At 41.5% G+C, this 24,166-nt stretch overlaps 2 protein-coding genes across 5 annotated transcripts in view; one reads left to right on the top strand and one right to left on the bottom strand.

The window, feature by feature from the left end:
• The window catches only part of LOC144684798 (lysosomal membrane ascorbate-dependent ferrireductase CYB561A3-like), a 198,751-nt gene that overhangs the window by 131,268 nt on the left and 43,317 nt on the right, over positions 1-24,166 (top strand). The window lies entirely within an intron of this gene.
• Positions 46-24,166, bottom strand: tmem138 (transmembrane protein 138). 4 transcript variants are annotated; one of them, XM_078549016.1, is made up of 6 exons: positions 24,016-24,166; positions 18,525-18,622; positions 15,580-15,782; positions 13,695-13,866; positions 6,957-7,032; positions 46-2,804 (listed from the first exon to the last, which is right to left on the bottom strand). In XM_078549016.1, the coding sequence occupies exons 3-6, from the start codon at positions 15,705-15,707 to the stop codon at positions 2,692-2,694; spliced, it is 489 nt and encodes a 162-aa protein (XP_078405142.1). In that variant the 5' UTR covers positions 15,708-15,782; positions 18,525-18,622; positions 24,016-24,166; the 3' UTR covers positions 46-2,691. The 4 variants fall into 4 exon arrangements, with proteins under 4 accessions (XP_078405142.1, XP_078405144.1, XP_078405143.1 ...); XM_078549018.1 differs by lacking the exon at positions 15,580-15,782; XM_078549017.1 differs by lacking the exon at positions 18,525-18,622 and having other exon boundaries at positions 24,016-24,144.

Genomic DNA, 24,166 nt, shown 5'->3' with positions numbered 1-24,166 from the left:
CCATAATGACTAAATCTGCCAATGAAATGGGACAGAATACAAGAATAGAACAATGTCTAATTTATTGGGCTGCATAAACAAAAAGCCAAACAACACTAAACTACAAAATTCATTACAAGGAAATTAGTGACAAAAAATTCAAGTAAAACTTTTGAACATTTTCTTTACATAGGTAATACAAAACCAACCATTTTACACAGATTTGCTAGAAAAAAAGATCTAAAACAAATGTTTCAAAGTGCAGTCATTGACAGATTACATGAAATTGCCATTATTAAAATAAATGTATGGCTAAGAATATAAGAAATATGCATAGGATTTAATATTCCTACAAAATACTTTTTTCAAATATAAAATGCAAACAAAGTCAGAATTGAAATCGTACATCAGAAGAAACCCAAGTATCATTTCTTTCATGATGATTCAAAAATATAAAAAGTAAAAATATTTTAAAAACCAAGTTCTAAATACATAAATACAACAATTAAAGTAGAGAGCAAAAACTCAAAAACAATTGCAGATTATTCTGCCAATTCAGAGACTTGGCCACCTTTGTCCCATATAGTGTACTTGGATCTTTGGTACCTCCCCCTGTCTTGTAGGGCTGCTGGTGGAAACACATTCCAAAAGTACAGCTCATTATGCCAGTTCTGAGTCAATAAAGGTGTGCAGTACCTCCCATCGATTGGCTGTTCCTCCTGTGGGATATCTTGCAAAATTCATGTTATTTCCTCCCAGACCCTTTTAAAGTTTTCCCCCCCATCAGGGGGGAAGTGCAGGAGCGGTGCGCCTCCAACCGGCACCCCCAATCGGAGGCGTAGCGCCATTTTACGTGGGCGGGCCAATTAAGGCCCACCCAGTGTGATGCCCCCCCCCATACCTAAAAATCATGTGGGAGAATTGGTAGAAATATATGAGTATATACCTATGTCCCAAGTGAAGATTCTTTTTTTTTAAAAATATTGGATTGGGTAACTGAAATTTTCCCTTTCCATCAGTTAGTGATCCGCAAGTGTATGGACACTTAGTGAGAAACCTTGAGTGATATTAAAGCTTTAAAATGACCACAATTAGTGTTTGTTCATTTTTAATACTGGATATTAATACATTCAAAACACTAATTAAAAGACAAACATCACAATCTTCACAACACAGTGTAGAATCAAGTTAGACAAGTACAGCTGCAGGTTAAACTCCATATGTACTGAGTTAACTTATTATAGCCTATCATTGGTCTAGGGAAATAAAAAAGCTCTGCATTCCCATCCTGATCAACTAGAACTGCTGCTGAAAAGTAAATGTGTGAGCATCAAGTGATGTCATTAGTAATTACCCTAATGAGTAAATGTAAAAACTCAAATCCACCTCTTAGGATGAAGACATGAATGGCACGTGCTATGATGCTCTCTGTAGTCAAGCAGTATTGACATTCACTAATCTAGATCACTCGTGAAAAACGGCCACGTAGAGAACTACCACTGCCACAGAACTGTACCCCAGCAAGAGCAAGTGTCTTCAGGGAAATATAGTGACAAAAGGGGGGGAAAATTGCTGACAACAAAATCTGCAGAGAGTTCTGATGCAAGGTCAGCAACCTGAAGCATTAACTCAGTTTCTCTCTCCAGAGATGCTGTCTAACCTCTTGAGTATTTACTGATGTTATTTCAGGGGAAAAGCTTTCCCCCCATCGGGGGAAGTGCAGGAGCGGGTGCGCCTCCAACCGGCACCCCCAATCGGAGGCGCAGCGCCATTTTATGTGGGCAGGCCAATTAAGGCGCACCCAGTGTGACGTCCACCAGCAAGCGCTATGCGCTCCCTACGCGGGTAGAGGGGGGGATTTCCTCAGCAGGGAGTGCGTTCTTCCACACACGTGCACAAAAGAGCACACAGATCTCCCTGAGGCTAAATGCTGCCTCAGGGAGATCGTCTCCGAATTAAAAATTGTAATACAAATGATAGAAAAATTTCCCTGACATGTCTCCTGAAGTGACACTGTCACATGAGTTGGGACATGTCCATAACTTTAATTGAAACCTTTATTAAAAATTTAAATACCATCATGAAACCTCATCCCGCCTATGGATGAGGTTTCATGCTTTTTCCGAAGCCCGCCAGGGCTCCTGGCCTGCCCGCCAACCTTGAGATTGGACACGCAGGTCCATTAACAACCTTAATTCGTTTTTCAATGGCCTCAATAGGCCGTTGACAGGTCGGCGGGCACGCAGCTGACACGGCTGCGCCCCCACCGACCTGAAAATGGAAATGACGCAGGGTGACGTCGGGAGTTCCACCCGACGTCATCCCGCGTCATTTTATGCATTGACAAGCAGGCCCCACCTCCGCTCGCCGACCGGAAGATCCTGCCCCAGATTTCCAGCATCCAGAGTGTTTTGCTTTTGTAAAGAAAACCTGTATGTTTGGTGAGATTTGAGCAAAATTAATACCCTTTTGACAGAAAGAACTAATGGCAACTGCATGATTTAGCAGTGAAGTGCTTAGAATTTCCACCTCTTACTGCTTGAGTTCAGAAATAATATGAACATATTAGTGTGCAGCAGTCCCCAAAGAATACTTTTTCAAAAATAGTTAGAAAATTCATACAAATTAAAAAATGTCTTTTTACTCAGGTAAAAATCCATGTAATAGTCCATTTTTAATGTTGTGTGTCACTGCATTTGTCACTCTGCCATCTTATTTTCGGACACGAAAGAATTCATTTCGGAGCCATTCTGAGTCCTCATATAATCGAGGGTCTCCAAGGCAGAGGGTAGTTCTTTTGTAAAAGTAATAGTATAAAACAGCAGCTGGAGGGTGGTAAAATCAAACAGTTTCAGGTTAGTGCTTGATGGAATTATAGTTGAAACCTTCTACAGCAACAGGCTCAAGGTATCTGTAGAAACAGATCAAAGGCTTTTCTCATACTATGTGTAACACAAAACTTTACATACTAGGAAGCCCCAGGTTCAGTTCCTGATCCATGCTAAGTTAATTGATCAGGCTATTGGATTTGGCCTCAACATTCACGTAGCCTGGGAGTGCTGAGGCCAAATAATTTCCGATTGTCGTTACAAAGTGCAAATGGCAGGAAGGGCAGGATCAAATTTATGTTTAGCTATGGTGTCCTCCAAAGATAAAAAACTTGAAATACTCACTGTCTAAACTCAAGACCACTCTGATGTGGTACTGGAGAATGCTTGGTGGCTTTTACAACTGTACCCAGGCGGAGGTCAGACTATTGAGTAGAGGGATATATAAGTATCAGGGGAGGCATGGAGTGAAGTAATACAATCTGCTGCTGTGTGTCATTAGTGGTAATGTATTATGATATAATTTCAAACCTTTGATCATTCACTCTAGTTATGTCATTCTGGGAAGATGCTGTGTATCAGCTAACTGTTGGCAGAAGAGCGGTGAAAAGGGGGGAGGAGAGGGGTTGCTGCTGATTTATGGGGCAAGCAGAGGCCTGGAAGTAAAGGTCAAGCATTGTACTGGGCCTTATATGTAATATAGGGAGATAACAAAAGCAATATTCAGTATTTATTAATTTCTGACTCAGCAGAAAAATTATAAATTACATATAATTGCATACAAACCATTCTTCAAAAAACCAGCAAATGTATTACTTACTGCCAGAAAGCAGGAAATGATAGAAATTGAGATAGTATAATTTAAAGGATTTACAGAAAGAAAGCTTTACCCAGCTCCCTAATTTTTCACCTTTCCTCACTCTTTGTTAATAAGCATCAGCGGGCTGATCAAGGACTTCATATCCAAGTCTGACCATGCCCACTCCACATGTCCACACATGCACTTTCCAATAAGGTCATAGGATAGCCTTTAAGAACTTTGCTTTTTTCTCCCCTCCCTGACCAATGGACGCAAAGGCCAAAAGTAGCATCCCTATGATCACCTCAGCTGAGGTCACAGACCAAGAGCTTAATTAAGTTGGAACTTTGTGTCTTTGTAGTTCAGTAATACATTGGATGGCAAAAGATGACTGTTAAATTAATTCAGTTAACTTTTAAAAAATTGCTTTTCTTTTTATGAATTGAAAAAAGTTTTGTAATTAAAAAGAACAGGATGGTTGATTGAATACAAGAGGCAGATCCTTCCTCACTTGTGTTTCTGAGCATAGCAAAGCAAAGCACCTTCAATCTCTGTAACATTCTTGAGCCTGGAGTACAGGATTTTGAGGGAACAGTGTCAGAAAGTGATGGAAAGTGTTGGTGACAGTGCTATTAAGTGGCGCTAATGCTCAGTTTGGGTTCTACCAGAGCCACTCAGCTCCTGACCTCATTACAGCCTTGGTCCAAATGTGGACAAAAGAGCTGAGCTCCCACGGTGAGGTGAGAGTGACTGCCCTTGACATCAAGGCAGCATTTGACCGAGTGTGGCATCAAGGAGCCGTAACGAAACTAAAGTCAATTGGAATCATGGGGAAAACTCTCCATTGGTTGGAGTCATACATACCTAGCATAAAAGTAAATGGTTATGGTTATTGGAGGTCAATCATCTCAGTCCCAGGACATCGCTGGAGTTCCTCAGGGTAGTATCCTAGGCCCTACCATCTTCATCAATGACATTCCCACCATCATGAGGTCAGAAGTGGGGATGTTTGCGGATGGTTGCACAACGTTGAATGCCATTCGCGACTCCTCGGATACTGAAGCAATCAGTGTCCAAGTGCAGCAATATTCAGGCTTGGGCTGATTATTTGGCAAGTAACATTCGTGCCACACAAGTGCCAGGCAATGACCATCTCCAACAAAAGAGAATCTAACCATTGCCCCTTGTAATTTAATACCACTACCATCACTGAAACCCCACTATTTACATCCTGGGAGTTACTACTGACCAGAAACTGAACTGGATCAGCCACATAAATACTGTGGCTACAAGAACATGTCAGATGCTGGGAATTCTGCAGCGAGTAACTCGCCCCCTGACTTGCCAAAGCCTGTTCACGAGTCAGGAGTGTGATGGAATATTCTCCATTTTCCTGGATGACTGCAGCTCCAATCAAAAAGCTCAACATTATCCAGGACAAAGCAGCCCGCCTGATTGGTACCCTATCCAGCACCAACTCAGTGGCAGCAGTGTGTACCATCTACAAGATGCACTGCAGCAACTCACCAAGGCTCCTTCAACAGCACCTTTCCAAACTCACGACCTCTACCACCTAGGACAACAGATACATAGGAACGCCACCACCTAGCAGTTCCCCTCCAAGCCACACGCTATCCTGACTTGGAAATATATCACCGTTCCTTCACTGTCACTGGGTCCAAATCCTAGAACTCCCCTCCTGAAGGGGTGTTCCTACAGCACATAGACTGCAGTGGTTCAAGAAGGTGGCTCACCACCACCTTCTCAAGGACAATTAAAGATGGGCAATAAACGCTGGCCCACATCCCAATAAAGATAAAGTAATTACTCGTCTTTCATGCACAGCATCTGTGAACTGCTAAAGCACTCTTCTGCTCCCCATGTTCATGAAGCAAACATCTTTTGAAGTGAGGATTATAATCAAATATTTCTAAGAATGCATAACAGCCTAAAGAGTGAGGCGGGGTAAAGGGTGAAGCAGAGAACAGAGACAAACAGGCAGGGTCAAAGGAAAGAGTAGGAGAGAGGACCAGGAAAGGGTGGGGAGGGCGGGGAAAAGAAAGAAAAAAAAAATCGGAAGATGAGAGGGGGAACCAGTCAATGAGGGGAAGGGAGAGAACTAGGAATGGGCTAGGGGGCAGGGAAAGAACGAAGAATGGACGGAAGAAAGGAGGATTGGGAGACAGTTCTCATTTTTTAGATAGATGTCTGCATTATTGCATAAATAAAATGTGACCCACCCACTGGTTTTGACATGTGCATCTGGCACCCAGATTGAAAAAAAGTTCAAAGTCCCTGGAGGACAAGACAGAAGTGGCAGGCTGAATCAATCTCTGTACTACAGTCTCAGAAATCCTGCAAAACCGTTTAGATTTCTGAGGAGATTGTAAGAAAAAAAACATTTTTGAAACACATACAGTACTAATAAAGTACAATGGATACATGTTTATACCCTGCATTGCTCCATAGAGTGGCTTCTTCAATCTCAGTTTCAAACAAAGGAAGCATTAGGAGGGGCTACCTTACTGATGCAGAATCCAAAAGCCGACTACTGGCAGTTGGCATCTTACGATCATGGATGCCAGTTAAGTAGTATTAACAATTTTAAAATCAATTTTAGCTTTATTTTCTATACTTGTCTGCTACACATAGTTCCCTGGCTCAGGATAAAAACAGGACACCACTTCCCGTGCCTTTGCCCAATGGCATTTCATAAGCTAACCATTAGGAAGTGTACACTGACTTGTTTTCAAATTTCCTTTTATTCCTATATGGGTCCATCTGGCTCCATCTTGTGATTCCACCACTCCCCTGACAGCAAAGGTAAGGTTGAATAATTCCCATATGGGGCGAATCCACACCATGTCCCATATTTCACCCTCTTTCATGCCTCAGTGAATTGGCACTGTCCACAATGCTCTATTTATTTACATCCACAATGAGTTCACAGTCCTTTTCTTTCCTCTCCAATTATTTAGTAGAATCTGATGTAGCAGTGAACTGTATGGAAGAACTCAGAATTAAACCTTAGTTTAATGTCAAATTAGGTGCAATCAAGCAGTGTGTCACAATAGGGCACTGCACTTGGCCTCAGCAATCCTGAGCTAAGGAGCCAGGTTTCTTGCTCCTGATTGTTAGCCAATGTCCCCCGTTGCATTTGGCTGAGAACATTCAACTGTAATACCTTTGCTGTTAAGTGTCTTGTTGAAAATCACTGTCTGGATTCGCACATGAAGAATGACCAGCGTTGAAAGAATCTTACCTCAATAAAAGTCAGCACGTACACAAAAGAATGTTTAAAAATGTAGGCAATCTTGACAATATAAAAAAGTAACCAGAAGCGCACTTACCAAATCGTTGGAAGACGAAAAGTGCCTGAAGTCCACTTGTCCACACGTACCTACGCATATTCCACCATCGCAGATTCTGATAGGAATGGGAATTAAAGTGGACACTGAAGATGAATAAGACTAAGCAGCTCAGGGAAATTATTTCTAGCAATTCCCATAGCCATTTTCAACAACTTGCAAACAGGTTTAGTAATGCTTTTAACAACATGACATCTACGTATCAGCTAATAAGATTACCAGTTATAAGCAAGCCAAATCCCCTTGACCTTTTTCAGCACATGCATATCAGAAAACATGAGCATTGCCAACATCTGTGATGGTCAAACAGAGCCCCAGTGCAGCTGCTACTGTTCAGGCTTTCTCCCAACAGTGCATCCCACATTCAAAGCAAATTAAGTTTCCTATGAGCTGAAGCCTCTGCCTTCTTCATACCAAGTCTAAAATTGCATGACCAAGGTCAACAATTATCTTGTAAATATGATACTGTCAAATGGAGAGTGTGTGGATGTCCACCACATTCTTGTATCTTGTCCAAAAAGTATGACAAAACTTAGTTTTAACCTATCCTCATTGATCTAAATGTCAGATTTCTTTACAATTAGAATAAATAGCAGTAAGATACAGCAAGTTACTAATGCAATGTTAGGAATAAAAGGAATTCTGATGGATGAACTGTAAGCTATACTCCCAATCTTTTTCTTTCTGCTGCCCTCATCCCCAAAAACGGGATCTGTCCTTGACTCGTGTATTTCCTACATTACAGCAGTGACTACACTTTAAAGTACTTCATTGGCTGTAAAGTGCTTTGGGATGTCCTATGGTCATGAAAGGCACAATATAAATGGATGTCTTTCTTTCTTTCTTTCTTATTCTCCCTCGTCTACTCTCATTCTTAGTCTCTCCTAGTTCTCCTCTTAGTCTTTGCCACCCATTTGTAACATGGCTCTCTGCTTCTCGATACACATTTCCTCTTATCACTCCCTTTGGGGGAGGGGGTGGTGGATACAAATTTAACAGTATCCTTAAAAAGGGAATTTGAAAAATACCTGAAAGAGAAAAGTTGCAGGGATATGGGGAAAGTGCAGGGGAGTGGATTGCTCTTTGAAAGGGCCAGTATTGGCTCAATGGGCTGAATGGCTTTTGTTGTACTTACATGATTTATCTACTATACTTCGCACATGGCCCCTCCCTAGGTTTGTCTCCGTGCATGACAGAATTACCCTATCTGAAATGCATGCCATATTCTTTAATCCACCCTAATCAACAGCAAGAAAGTTAGAACATAAGATTTTGAAGAAGTAGGCCATTCGACCCATTGAGTCTGCTCCGCCATTCAATGAGATCATGGCTGATCTGATGACCCTCAATTCCATTTTCCTGCCTTTTCCTCATAACCCTCAATTCCCTTACTGATTAAAAATCAGTCTATCTCAGCCTTGAATATACCTAACAACTCAGCCTCCACAGCTCTCTGTGGTAAAGAATTCCACAAATTCACTACCCTCCGAGAGAAAATTTCTCTGTTTTAAATGGGCAACCCCCTACTGAGATTATGCCCTCTGGTCCTAGACTCTCCCACATGGGGAAACAACCTCTCAGCATCTACCCTGTCAAGCCCCCTAAGAATCTTATATGTTTCAAGAAGGTCACCTCTCATTCTTCTAAACTCCAATGAGTACAGGCCCAACCAACTCAACCTCTCCTCATAAGAAAATCCCTCCATACCAGGGATGAACCTAGTGAACCTTCTCTGGACTACCTCCAATGCCAGTATATCTTAGTATCTAGGGGAAGGCAATGGCATAGTGATATTGTCGCTGGAATAGTAATCCAGATACCCAGGGCAATGCTCTGGGGACCTGGGTTTGAATCCCGCCACAGCAGATGGTGGAATTTGAATTCAATAAAAATCTGGAATTAAAAGGCTAATGATTTGTAAAAACGCATCTGGTTCAACAATGCCTTTTACGTGGTCTGGCCTACAAGTGACTCTTAAATGGAGCAAGCCACTCAGTTGTATCAAACTGCTACAAAGTCTCGAAAAAGGAATGAAACTGGACAGACCACCCGGCATTGGCCCAGGCACCAGAAACAGCAAACTCAGCCCTGTCGACCCTGCAAAGTCCTCCTTGGGGGCTAGTGCCAAAATTGGGAGTGGTCTCACAGCAATCTCTCAAGCAACAATCTGACATAGTCATCCTCACGGAATCCTATTGTACAGATAATGTCATGTACAGATAATGTCCCAGACATCACCATCCCTGGGTATGTCCTGCCCACCAGCAGGACATCGTTAGAAATGACCACTGCACGGTCATTGTGGAGACGAAGTCCTGTCTTCACATTGAGAATACCCTCCATCGTGTTGTATGGCACTAACACCGTGCTAAATGGGATAGATTTTGAACAGATCTAGCAACTCAAGACTGGGCATCCATGAGACGCTGTGGGCCATCAGCAGCAGCATTGTATTCGAACACAATCTGTAACCTCATGGCCTGGCATATCCCCTACTCTATCATTACCATCAAGCCAGGGATCAAGCCTGGTTGAAAGAAGAGTGCAGTGGGGCATGCCAGGAGCAGACCAGGCGTACCTAAAAATGAGGTGTCAACCTGGTGAAGCTATAACATAGGACTACTTGCATGCCAGACAGCATAAGCAGCAAGTGATGGACAGAGCTAAGTGATCCCACAACCAAAGGATCAGACCTAAGCTCTGCAGTCCTGCCACATCCAATCGTGAATGGTGGTACACAATTAAACAACTCACTGGAGGAGGAGGCTCCACAAATATCCCCATCCTCAATGATGGGGGAGCCCAGCACATCAGTGCAAAAGATAAGGCTGAAGTATTTGCAGCAATCTTCAGTCAGAAGCGCCGAGTGGATGATCCATTTTGGCCCCCTCCGGAGGTCCCCAGCATCACAGATGCCAGTCTTCAGCCAATTCAATTCACTCCACATGATATCAAGAAACAACCGAAGGCACTGGATAGTACAAAGGCTATGGGCCCTGAAAATATTCCAGCAATAGTACTGAAGGCTCGTACTCCAGATCCTAGCCAAGCTGTTCCAGTACAGCTACAACACTGGCATCTACCTGGCTATATGCAAAATTGCTCAGGTATGTCCTGTAAACAAAAAGCAGGACAAATCCAACTGGGCCAATTACTGCCTCATCAGTCCACTCTCAATCATCAGTAAAGTAATGGATGGAGTCATCAACAGCGCTATCAAGCAGCACTTGCTTAGCAATAACCTGCTGACTGTTGCCCAGTTTGGTTCCACCAGGTTTACTCAGCTCCTGGCCTCATTATAGCCTTGGTTCAAACAAGGACAAAAGAGCTGAAAACCTGAGGTGAGGTGAGAGTTACTGCTCTTGACATCAAGGCTACGTTTGATCGAGTGTGGCATCAAGGAGCCTCAGCAAAACTAGAGTCAATGGGAATCAGGGGGAAACTCTCCACTGCTTGGAGTCATACACAGCATAAGGCAATATGATTGTGGTTGTTGGAGGTTAGTCATCTCAGTTCCAGGACATCACTGCAGGAGTTCCTCAGGGTAGTGCCCTCGGCCCAACCATCTGCAGCTGCTTCATCAATGACCTTCCTTCCATCATAAGGTCAGAAACGGGGAGATCCGTTGATGATTACACAATGTTCAGCACCATTCATGACTCCTCAGATATTGAAGCAGCCTATGTCAAAATGCAGCAAGACCTGGATAATATCCAGGCTTAGGCTGACATGTGGCAAGTAACATTCGCGCCACACAAGTGTCAGGCAAGTCTCCAACAAGAGAAAATCTAAACATTGTCTCTTGATGCTCGATGGCATTACCACCACCGAATCCCCCATTATCAACATCCTGGGAGCTGCCATTGACCAGAAACTGAACTGGACTAGCCATATAAATACTGTGGCTACAAGAGCAGGTCAGAGACTAGGAATCCTGCAACGAATAACCCATCTCCCGACTCCCCAAAGCCTGTCCACCATTTACAAGGCACAAGTCAGGAGTGTGATGGAATACTCCCCACTTGCCTGGATGAGTGCAGCTCCCACAGCACTCAAGAAGCTTGACACCGTCCAGAACAAAGCAGCCCGCTTGATTGGGACCACATCAACAAACATTCACTCCCTCCACCACCAACGCACAGTAGTAGCAGTGTGTACCACCACATGATGCACTGCAGGAATTCACCAAGGCCCCTTAGACAGCACCTTCCAAACCCACGACCACCACCATCTAAAAGGACAAGGGCAGCAGCTAGATGGGATCGCCACCACTTGGAAGTTCCCCTCCAAGTCACTCACCATCCTAACTTGGAAATATATTGCCGTTTCTTCGCTGTCGCTGGGTCAAAATCCTGGAACTCACTCCCTAATAGCACTGTGGTTTAACTACACCAGATGGACTGCAGTGGTTCAAGGCGGCGGCTCACCACCACCTTCTCAAGGGCAACTAGGGCTGGACAATAAATGCTGGCCCATATTCCATGAATAAAAAAAATCTTTCCTTAGATAAGGGGACCAAAATTGTTCACAGTATTCTAGGTGTGGTCTAACTAGTTCCTTGTATAATTTTAGCAAGATTTCCCTATTTTTATACTCCATTCCCATTGAAATAAAGACCAAAATTCCATTTGCCTTCCCTATTACCTGCTGAACTTGTATACTAGCTTTTTGGGATTCATGCACGAGGACTCCCAAATCCCTCTGTGCTGCAGCTTTCTGCAGTCTTTCTCCATTTAAATAATACTCAGCTCCTCCATTCTTCCTGCCAAAGTACATAACCTCACATTTTCCCACATTATATTCCAACTGCCAAGTTTCTGCCCACTCAATTAATCTGTCTATATCCCTCTGTAGACTGTGTGTCATCCTCATCACTTGCCTACCCACCTATCTGTGCGTCATCCACAAACTTTGCGATAGTACATTCACTTCCATCATCCAAGTCATCAATATATATTGTAAATAATTGTGGGCCCAGCACTGATCCCTGTGGCACTCCACTAGTTACAGGTTGCCATCCCGAAAATGCCCCCCATATCCCAACTCTGCCTTCTATTAGTTAGCCAATCCTCTATCCATGCTAATATACTACCCCCAACACCATGGGCTCTTATCTTATTAAGTAGCCTTATATGCAGTACCTTATCGAACGCCTTTTGGAAATCCAAATATATGACATCTACTGGTTCCCCTTTATCCATCCTGCTTGTTACCTCCCCAAAGAATTCTAATAAAATTTGTCAGGCAGTTCCTACAGAATCACTAGCTGCAAAAAAATCCATGCTATCTCAAGCATTCTAACTGTCAGGACAGATCTCAATGAACTATAAAACCACTGCACAACAAATTCCCCTAGATTAAAAAAAATCATTTAAAAGAACCTAAGCATATTTACGTTGTATTACTATTGTGTGGTGCATTGTTTTGATCCATTTTATTGATACTATTATGGTTCCACCATGTTGAAATAAAGATGCATTGCATTATTTCTCATTTTTGCCTGGACTTCAAAATTGTGAAACTCCTTAACCTTCCTCTCTTCATATAACCTAACAATTTGAAACACAAAATGCTGACATCTGATCACTTCTGTGACTTACCTCGTCAGCTGTAATTCTTTTTTCAACATTGGTGGTATCCTGCACCAGCTGCCTTGGCATTTCATCTGAGTTTCTCAATAAAAATACTAGCTTCTCTACTATTTAATGAATAGCTGACCTAAAACAGCTCAGGAGCAGTTTTGAACCCAAAGCCGATGCTAAACTAGCTGATATTTGTGGTGCACCAGTAAAGACATTGCAAATGGCTCAAGGGGAGAAAGCTAATCAGTGTTTCTGCTTGTGACTGACATCTAGCAATCACTGCTGGAAGTGGAGTTGAGTGAAGATGCCATTTGGGCTCTGTGATGGTTTCTTACATGACAGAAAAGCCTGCCAACTTTCACTATCTCAGATCCCATCTGAAACCAAGGGTATCAAAGATCCGTAGCCAGGCAAAGAATCAACCCATTCAGAAAAGGACTCAGAAAACTGGCAGGAAACAAGAATTCCAAATCTCAGTCATGCTGTGTAGGGGACAATTAAGCAGAAGCAAAAACTTACAGAGAAAAAGGCAAAATAATAAGTTGCTTTCAAACACCTTTCAGCCAGCACTGATTGGGATGAGAGCAGGTTAGTCACTTGCCCCTTTAATTGCAGATAATTGTGATCAGGCAAATGTCAGGGAAATGATTGTTTCATTTTCCCTACTGAGGGTACTGACTCTTGTATTTGCCCAGATTGTGTATTGGTAAATTATTGAAGTGTAGCATAACCAGGCATCCGCGCAAGCAGGTGTCTTGGAGGGTTATTTAATACCTGGCTAATCTTCCTTTCAAGGGCCCAAAGGGCAACTGCAGCACCATTTTGGTTGAGATCAGCTAAATCCTCATATGCCTCTGATTTCTTTTGGATGTTGACTTACTCATTAATTTCCAATGTTTTCTGCCTTGAATTAAAGTGTTTATTTCCTATCCTCACTACTTACTAAAAGATTAGTCATATTCAACTAGAAAGGTATAATTATGGATTCCCCCCCAGAAAAAAAATGAAAGATTGCATTGGTACAGCATCTCAACACATTTCAAGTTTCACATGCAATGAATCACTTGGAAGTGTAGTAATTTGTTATTCACTCAAATGCAATATTTACAATTTCTTCCTTTGTATAAAGCTTGCGTACCTGAATCCAAACATGAAAGCTGACACTCAGAACAAAGTAAATACCAGTGACAACAATGGTTCCTGTAAACCTGTGAATCAGCAATTTGAGTAAGCCAGCTTGAAAGATGAATGTGTTGAAAAACATTAGGAAGATGATGATAATATTGAAGAGGATTCCAATGTCTTGAATACTGAAGAAAGAGAAAAAAACATTGAGACTTTTGTTTTTAAAAGTTCCCAGACTAATTATAGCAGTTCTGCAGTAACAATGCCAATCAATACATACTTTCCTTTTAAATGCAAATCGGCAACAGTGTGTTTGAAAGTGATCAAATGGGTAAATGCAGTGCCTTGTGTAATACTGAGCCATACAGGCTAGATCCCTGGTCAGTGCTGATCTCAGCTAGGGTAATATTCAAGGTCCAAAATTGGTCTCACTCCCACCAGATTAGGAAGGGGAAACCCACCATGGCTCCTAAACCCTATCCAGTTAGCCCCAATCATATTATGTCAGGGTAACAGTGATGCCCTCTTTGATTTAATAACCTGGTAAAATTAATTGTCTAGGTTCACACAAGTTGAATGGCAACTGGAATATAGTATTGGAAGCCAGTTATTCCCCATTTACAAATAATGTCAAATTTAAGTTTGTGAATAGTGCCTCATCAACCCGTATGTAGCTAGTAGCTCCCTCGGAGAACAGATGGCTGAGCGGAGATGTGTTAGAGGTGTCTGGACAGAGCAGATAGGAAGAAACCGTTCCCATTGGCAGGAAGATTGAGAACCAGAGGGCATAGATTGGCAAAAGAAGCAACGGCAATAGGAGGAGAAACGTCTTCACGCAGTAAGGATTTGGAATGCACTGCCAGAGTGTGGTGGAGGCAGACTCAATCATGGCTTTCAAAAAGGAATCGGACAATTATCTGAAAAGGAAATAAACTGGAGGCCTACATGGAAAAGTTGGGGGAAAGGGACAAGGTGAAAGAGCAAGCATGGGCATGATGGGCTGAATGGCCTCATTCTATGATTCTATACTGCAGTCATAAGAATCTAGCTAATCATGATTTGTACAGTCTCGCATTACTACCTTTATCTACAAGGCAAATGGAGGAACTGGAGGAGAGCGAGTATATTTTTAATTGAAAGAACTAAGATTTTCACTCTGTACGCAGCTGTTTGTCTCTACCGAACATGTTTTGGTTGGGAGGAAAATGTGGTTTGATCTTAGATCTCTATTTCCCAACATATCTTCTACTTATTAGCTATAAGGAGGTTCCATTGCACCCTGGTAAATGTTTAAAGTAGAAAAGCCTGGTGAAGGCCCATGCAGCAGGACATTATCAAACAAGGTTACAGATGATAGGCAGTATTATCACATTTAAAATCACAACATCTATATATCTTTCATGTTTATTTATGAGAACTTCCTGGTTATCTAAAATTCGTCTTATTGTGGGCTTAGTATTGTATCTATGGGTTGGGATCAAATCCACATTCTTTCCTAGGTGATTGCAAATTCAATTGTGGGGAAAATTGCTTCCACAGATGACACAACTATGTTTTTATTAAACCAGACTTATGTCTTAAAATAGTTGTGCAATTCAATTCCAAAATAAGTAAAAACCACAAAGATGATTTTCAGAATAAAGCAAAGAATTAAAGACTTGGTAACAAATATAATAATTGCATTGGGATCTCTCATCTCATTGAATTTTGTAAGCTTTGTTCAACTGTGGTAAACAACCTTTGATTTTCTATATCACAGGCCGAACTGCAAGGTGTATTCACATTTAATGTTACTAAGAGATAGAGAATGCTTTTTTTTTTTGAGTACCCGAGATAAGAGTTAACATTTCTGTAATTCTGTAATATAAATACCTTCTCATGCTCACACACACACTCACATGAACATTATCAGCGGGATGACTGGCTCCGTGAATATAAGCTCAGAAAAGGAATTGGCCAACAGGTCGTAGATCATGAGAAGGAATTGTACTGCCAGCACAAGGCTGTAATTTGATGTCTGGAGCATTCCCCAGTGAAGTCAGTGTCGGTAACACAGAAAATCAGTGGTACAGTCATGTAAACACATGGTCTGTTCAACAACCTGGAACACAAGGATACACTTCAGCCATAGAATTAAAACAAATGTGCACACAAAATAGAATTATGGGGATATAAACTTCGCAACAAATCCCAACTTCCCTCACCTCCCCATAGGTAGAAGGTTACTGATGAGAGAATCTGGGATGATATACTGTGTCTCTATCTTGATATCTCAAATGCTATCCTAATAGAGATCAGCTAACCCGGTACAAGCAGGGGCTCTAGTTTAGTCTTGTGATGTCATAAGCCTTAGCGCAGATTGAATTCAAGATCTAACTGCAAAGATCTCTAATAAGGAAGTGTGGTCAGGTTAAACTCAATAAGTCATCAACTTAGTTCACTGGTTATGGTTACAACTTCAAACCTGCTACATGACTAATCAATCACCTGTCCAATTACAGTCCCTGCTCCTGGGTCCTGGCAAGGTATTATGCATAAGCCACAACCAGAAAAAGTAGTTGCTGTCTCTCATTCTTTCTTTCAGTAGCTGTACGCACAAGATGCTGTGAAGACTTTGGAGAGAGTACAATGTGGTTTATTAGAATTGCTCCAGGGATCAGGAATTACAGTTATGTGCTTAGATTGTTCAAGCTGGGGTTATTCTCCTTGGAGCAGAGAAGGCTAAGAAGAGTTTTGATAGAAGTATTTAAATCATGAAAGGTTTTGATCGAGTAAATAAGGAGAAACTGTTTCCAGTGGTTGATCGGTTGATAAGAGGACAAAGGTTTAAGATGATTGGCAAAAAAGGCAAGATGAGGAAAAGCTTTTTTTAACAATAGAATGAGTCGTTAGGATCTGGAACATCTTGCCTGATGAGGTGGTGTGGATACAGATTCAATATTAAACTTCAAAAGGGAAATAGATAAATACTACAAGGAGAAAAAATTGAAGTGATATGATGAAAGAACAGGGCAGGGAAGTGGAACTAACTCGATTTCTCTTCAAAGGAGTTAGCACAAACTGGAAAGGCTGAATGCCACTTTCGGTACTGTACTATTCTATGATTCTATGAGCAGGGCATTGGCCAAATTCTTTCACTCTTCATGGTGGTAATAGACAGTGTACTCAAATACTGACAAAGGGCTGAGTGACAAAAGCACAGCTCGTGTCATCAGATCATACAACATGTAATCAATTATCATATTTTCTCATATACAAGGCAATCCACAAATAAACCCACCTACCCCTACCCAATTCGTTGTCTTTTTTTGTTGTAAAGTAAGAAACCAAATTCCATTTATAGCAATTTCTGGTCTTATTTTTGCAGTCCTGTAGATAAAGTCCTCAGACCTTCCAATCTGTAACACAGCATTTAAGGAAATCTTGCACTTATACAGTGCCTTTCACAAGCTCTGGATATCCGAAAGTGCTTCAGAGCATGAGAGTTACTTTTGACATGTTTTAATGTAAGAAAATGTTTCACAGTTGATTAACAATTACACATATATTTACACACACATCCATTCTTACACAGGCTGGGATGCCAAGTTAATCTCAGCTAAGGCAATGGTTGAACACTATAATTACCTCTTATGAGGACAAACATAAGTCAGGGAGGGATCCCACGCAGACTGAAAACCAGTGACCCTGAGCTCCTACTGCTGGGAAGCATGCATGCATGGATGCTGTGTGACAACTGTTACATTAACCTTTAAGATCTTTTCATTCATGATCTCTCTAGGCTCAACACGAGGACCACATGCCTGTACTACAGTGATGCTGTTGATAAGCTCTTCCCAACCCCACCTCCGTAGAAATCATGTTGTACAAGTCTACTGAAACCAGACACAGAACTGTATGCCAATCTATATTTGGTTTGTTATATAAACTGAGTCACTGTTATCAAGAGATTTACTCTAATCTGCATGCTTATTTAGCTGCATTTTATAGGAATGAAAATAAAATCACAGCCATTTAGTTCCTTACATCAGCATCTTTCAAAAAACAGCTGGTAAAATACTACCTTGCATACAACCTGGATCCTAAGCTCTGGCAATTCCTCCATAAACCTCTCCGCCTCTTTACCTCCCTTTCCTCTCACTTCTTAAAACCTACCTCTTTAATCGAGTTTTTGGTCACATATCCCACATGGCTTAGTGAAGGCTTCTGTGAAGCTTCCTGGAATGCTTGTACTGAGTTATCTAATCTCAGCCAGGCTGGTGGTAGCTCCAGCCTTCCATGCCAGGCAGGTAGAAAATATTAGACACTATACCAATTCTTCATTGACACCTAGTGACTCTTGCTAGAACTGAATATGTAGACATCAGATCTTACAGCCTGCAATTAAATATCCTGCTGATATTTGTCATGGATGCTCACACAAAGAATGGCAAATTGAACAAGGTACTTGTAGACTGTTGGCTCCCATTGGATCCATGGAAACTCTAGATCCTTGCCACAGATTCCATTCGCCATCTGGTTTGTTTGAAAAAGACTGCTCACAAATTCAATGAGAGCTCTGGCCCCCTATTCTCTTCATCACAATGAGAGTCTATTTCTACTTCCACCCATCTACTGCCAGAACCCTCAGGGATGCCACTGTCATCTCCAGACTGGATTATTCTAATGCTTTCTAAGCTGGACACCCACCTTTCACCCCCCCCATAACCCTCAGGTCACCCCAAAAACTGCAGTCAGTCTCCGAACCCATACAAAGTCCAGCTCACTGATCTATATTGGTGTTGGTGAACAGGAACCAATTTAAAATTCTAATCCTAGTGTTCAAATCATTTTAGGGTCTCACCCTTCCCTCTCTCTGTAACCATCGTCAGTGCTACAACCCTCCAACTGTGGATTCTTGAGTATCTTCCACTATCTTTGGCCCACCGTTAGCATTTTGTCCTGTGTTATGGAACAAAAGAAGTTGATAATTTTTTTAAAATTGGTAATTTCTATTTATTTTCTCCTCTCCACTAACATTGGAACCACAAATTATGTAGAGAGTATATACAAAGCAGATTAATATGGTCCTTTAATTATGCCGACAGTACCTCTGGGATTAGAAATATTATCTTGCAAGTACATCTTAGCCTTTCATTCACTCTAATAGAAGAGATAAGAAATAGCCAATAGATGTTGAATGCTACACTGTTCTCTGTACAGTGCAGGTGTGCTGTCACTGTGAAGAGTTACTTCCATATAACTCAATTTACCACGGCTCAAAGGAAAAGATAATTAATACTGTGAAACCTCCTGTTGTACAAAAAGCAATAGAGGATGCAGCCTAATGTCAGATTGTAACCAGCTGCTGAGCAGCAAAATTTTTCCTTATGTCATCTTTGGTTTTTTTGCCAATCACCTTAAATCTGTGTCCTGGTTCTCAGTCCCTTCTGGGAACAATTTATTTCTAGTTTGTCTAGACTCCTCATAATTTTGAACACCTCTATCAAATATCCTCTTAACCTCCTTTTCTCCAAGGAGAACAGTCTCAGCTTCTCCAATCTATTCACATAATTGATGTCCCTCAACTTTGGAGCCATTCTTGTAAGTCTTTTGGAAATCACAGAAATTTATAGCATGGATTCAGCCTATCATGTCCACACCAGCCGACAATCAGCCGTTCAGCTGTCAATTTGTGCATTTCCAAGTACTTTTTAAATTTTATGAGTTTTGCCTCGACCACCTTTTCAGACAGAGAGTTCCAGACACCCTCCAGCCTCTGGGTGAAAAAAGTTTCCCCTCGAAACTGCCCACCCTAAATCTATGCCCCCTGATTATGGACCTTTAACCAAGGGGAACAGGGTCTATCCACTCTATCTAGACTCATCACTATTTATACACTTGAATTAGGTCTCCCCTCAGCCTCCTCTGTTCCAAAGAAAACAACCCCAGCCTGTCCAATCTTTCCTCATAACTAAAATTCTCCAGTCCATGCAACCTCCTCAGAAATCTCCCCTGTACTCTCTCTACTGCAATCACATCCTTCCTATAATGCAGTGACCAGAGCTGCACACAGTATTCCAACTGTAGCCTAACTTAAATTTTGTACAATACCAGCATAACCTCCCAGCTCTTGCTTTTATTAGTTGAGACATGGAATGCAAGTATTCCATAAGCCTTCTTGACCACTTCACAGAATCAAAGAACTGTTACAGCATAGGGGGCCATTCGACCCCATCGTGTCTGTGCTGGCTCTCGAATGAGCAATTCAACTAGTACCATTCCCCTGCTTTCTCCTCGTAACCCTGTACATTTTTTTCTTTTCAGTTACTGATCCAATTCCCTCTTGAATGCCTCGATTGAGCCTGCATCCACTGCACACCCAGGCAGTACGTTCCAGGTCTTAACCATTGGCTGTGTATAAAAGATTTTCCTCATGGCTCCATTACTTCTTTTGCCAATTACAATAAATCTGTGCCCTCTCAATCATTTTACCAGTGGGGTCAGTTTTTGCAATCTATGCTGTCCAGATCCCTTAATTTTGAATACATCTATCAAATCTGCTCTCAACCTTCTCTTCTCCAAGGTAAACAGTACCAACTTCTTCAAATTATCTACATAACTGAAGCTCCTCATTCCTGGGACCATTCTTGTGAATCTTTTCTGCACTCTTTCTAATGCCTTCTATAATTAGCCATAGTCCACACAGGACTACAGCCATCTCTCTCAAAGAGAGAGAGAGACAATTGGTTATCTATAGCTTGAGGGCCATATTCCACAAGCATGGAGTAAATTGAGGCAGGCCGGCCTCCATGAACTACCACAGCCAGTATGAGGAGTGAACCCAGGCTGTTGGCATCATTCTGCATCACATGCTAGCCATCCAGCCAACGACCCCATCAGTTTTAAATTCCATCAGCTGCCTGCAGTGGGAAACTCTTTCGAGTTATCAACAGTCACAGATTGCAACTCTTTCGAGTACAATCACAGTTCTTGGTTTCCGGGAGTGGGACATGAACCCACAACCCTCTGATTCAAAGGCGAGGGTGCTATGAACTGAGCCACAGCTGACACCTCTGCTGCAGTGGGACTTGAACCTGTGTCCCCAGACCATTAACCCAGGCCCCTTGGACTACCAGTCCAGTGACATTGCCATTATACTAGCGCCTCCCCTAAAATTTGGTATTACTTCAGTCGGAACACATGCTTCTGCCAGCACAAGGATCAAGCTCGCAACCTTGGCATTATTAGTACCACGCACTAACCATCGAAGCTAACCATCTGACTCATAATACCTTCACATCTTTCCCAAAGTGTGGCATCCAGAACTCATTGCAAAACTCCAGTTGAGGCTGAAACAGTGTTTTATACAAGTTTTAACATAACCCACTTGTTTTTACATTCAATTTTATTTACCTGTCTAGCTATCTTCAGGGATCTACGGACAAGCACTCCAACTCTGTTCCTCTACACTTCAGTATCCTACATTTATTGTGTATTCCCTTGACTTGCTAGCCTTCCCCAAATACATTACCTCACATTTCTCCAGGTTGAACTCCATCATAACTACACACCCAATTTTGTGTAATTGCAACCTTCTTAATCATAGCCTCTACTTTTAAGTCCCAATTATTGACATGTACCATAAAAAGCAAGGGATCCTTTACTGAGCCCTGTGGAACCCCACTGGAAGCAGCCTTCCAAATCACAAAAACACCCATTGACAACTACCCTTTGCTTCCTGCCTCTAGGCTAATTTTGGACCCAATTTGCCACTTTATCTTCAAGCCCATAGGTTTTTACTTTCATGACTAGTCTACATGTGGGACCTTATCAAAAGCTTTGCTAAAGTTCACTTAGACTACATCAAATGCATTTACCCCCACCAACCCTCCTTGTTACCTACTCAAAAAATTCAATATCAATGCTGATTACTTTTGATTAATCAGTGTCTTTTTAAATGAAGATTCATCTTGTCACTCAAAATTTTCTTCCACATAATTTTCCCACCAGGGGTTAGGCTGACTGTAATTATTCAGTTTATCCCTTTCTCTCTTGTTAAAAATGGTAAGTTAACTGTCCTCCAGTCATCTGATACCACACCTTTAGTCACAAGAGAATTGGAAAATGATGGTCAGAGCTTCTGCTTCTTTCCCTAACAGCCTAGAGTACATTTCATCTGAGCCTGGAGACTTCTCCACTTTCAAAGTTAAGTACCTTAATGCTTCCTTTCTCAATTTGGTAATTTCATCTACTATTTCATACCACCCCCACCCCCATCCCTGATTACAATGTCTGTATCATCTCTCTTTTGTGAAAGCAGATATAAAGTATTCATTAAGAACCATACCAACGCCCTCCACCTCCACACAGAGGTTACCCTTATGGTCCCTAATAGGTCCCATTCTTTCTTTCAATATCCTCATGCTTTTTATGTATTTATCAAAAGTCTTTGGGTTTTCTTCATTTTACATGCCAATATTTTTTTCATGCCCTCTCTTTGTTTTCCTAATTTTATTCTTAATTTCACCCCAGCATTTCTTATAATCTTTTTGGTTTTCTGCAGTACTGAGCCTTCAGTGTCTGTCATAAGCTTCCCTTTTTTTCTTTACCCTTTCCTAAAGACATAAAGGGGCACTTGATTTGTTAGGACAACAAAAACTGCATAGAGGGCCTCAGGGCTTAATGTTTGGACCACTACTGTTTTTATATAAATGTCCTACAGTCCAGAATCAGAAATAAAGTGGTCAAATTTATAGATGATGCCCAACCAGCCTTCAAAAAAGCAGCCAAATAAATTACACAATTAATTGGACAATGTGTGAAAAAAAGCAAAAAAAATTAATAAAAATTTAATGCTGACAAATGGAAAGTGCTATGAAAGGAAGAATAAAAATAGATGACAACTACTCCATGAATAACGTTAAAATAGCTAAGTATCGCCTTACAATAAAACCATTAGAGATTCTAGATAGTCGCAGTGCAAAATCAGGCAAAAGTGCCTTTTTTTTTAAATGATGGCAAACAAATACAGAACTAAACTGTATAAAAAGGAAACTTCTAAATTATAATGGGGGATGGAGGTAATGTCACTTGACTAGCAATCCAGAGGTCTAGGCGAATGCTCTGTGGACATAGTTCAAATACAACAACAGCTGGTGGAATTTTAAATCAATTAATTGAAAAAAATCTGGAATTGAAATCAAGTCTCAGTAATGGTGACCATAAAACCATCATCAATTGTTATAATAACCCATCTGGTTCACTAATGGCCTACAATTGACTCCAAACCTACAGCAATGTGGTTGATTCTTAACTGCTCTCAAAGGCAATTAGGGACAGCCAACAAATGCTGGCCTTGCCCACTTTCTATGAAATAAAAAAAAGTCAAATGATATCACTCACATCCAGTACATACTCCAATCCCTGCAGTGCCCAGTCACAGGACTTGTGAGTAATAGCTAATTGTGAAGTTCAAAGAAATACAAGAGTCTTAGTAGATACAACACTCAAAATGTATGAAGGCATTGTCTAATCCTGACTAAGGCAAAACCCCAATCAAAGCTAACAGGCCACTTCAACAACATTGCTAAAATGATATAATACAAGTCAGAGAACATAATAATTAAACCTCAGTGCACCCAAAATACTGATCACCGAGAAATAAGAGACACATTTGATTACTGAAGACAATGAAGATGTGTCTGGCTGAGAGTGAGGCCAAGAGGTAATTTTATCAAGGTCTACAAAATATCTATAAGGGATAGAAATAAAAAATGCTAACCCTTAAGATTATTCGACATTAAAGAATGGAGATAAAGGAGACGAATACTTTTAGGACAGATGTCAGGAAATTCCGTAAGTGATCAAAGACCTGGAATCATTTAAATTGGATCCTACACGGAAATCTCTGAATGGATTGATTAAGGTTAGCGCTCACTCTCTAAATATAGACTAACAGGAAATTTCTCACCACTGACCCCTGGGCCCAGGATTGCATGGGGCCTGTCCTTTCCTCACCTCTGAAATTAACACTTCCCGTCGACCAGCCCATTTCTTATTCATTCCTAGGTTTCACCTCCAATCCTCACCATCCGATCTATGATTTAAACCGTTCTGAAGAGTTATACGGACTCGAAACGTTAACTGTTTTCCTCTCCACAGATGCTGTCAGACCTGCTGTGTTTTTCCAGCATTTTCTGTTTTTATTTCAGATTTCCAGCATCCGCAGTATTTTGCTTTAGAATTTAAACCAAATGTTTATTTCCCCCAGGTTAGGATAATTGGAGCTTTTCACAGGGACAGGATAGAAGCCGAGACTACTACGAAAATCACAATGATAACTGACTGCTCACCTCGGACCATTCACTCTGTCCCCGTCCCCAATCCCGGCTCAGCCCAGATAATTCCCGAGGCCGCAGCGGCTTTCATGGAAACCGGGACGCGAGCATTGAGCATGCGCATGTCCTCCGCAGCGACACCTGCCGGACTGGAAGAGCAGCAGCG

This window comes from Cetorhinus maximus, chromosome 9 (genome assembly GCF_964194155.1).
Source record: "Cetorhinus maximus chromosome 9, sCetMax3.hap1.1, whole genome shotgun sequence".
Classification (NCBI taxonomy): domain Eukaryota; kingdom Metazoa; phylum Chordata; class Chondrichthyes; order Lamniformes; family Cetorhinidae; genus Cetorhinus; species Cetorhinus maximus.
Note: the sequence above shows the minus strand (reverse complement) of the source record. Positions and strands in the feature narration are given on the sequence as shown.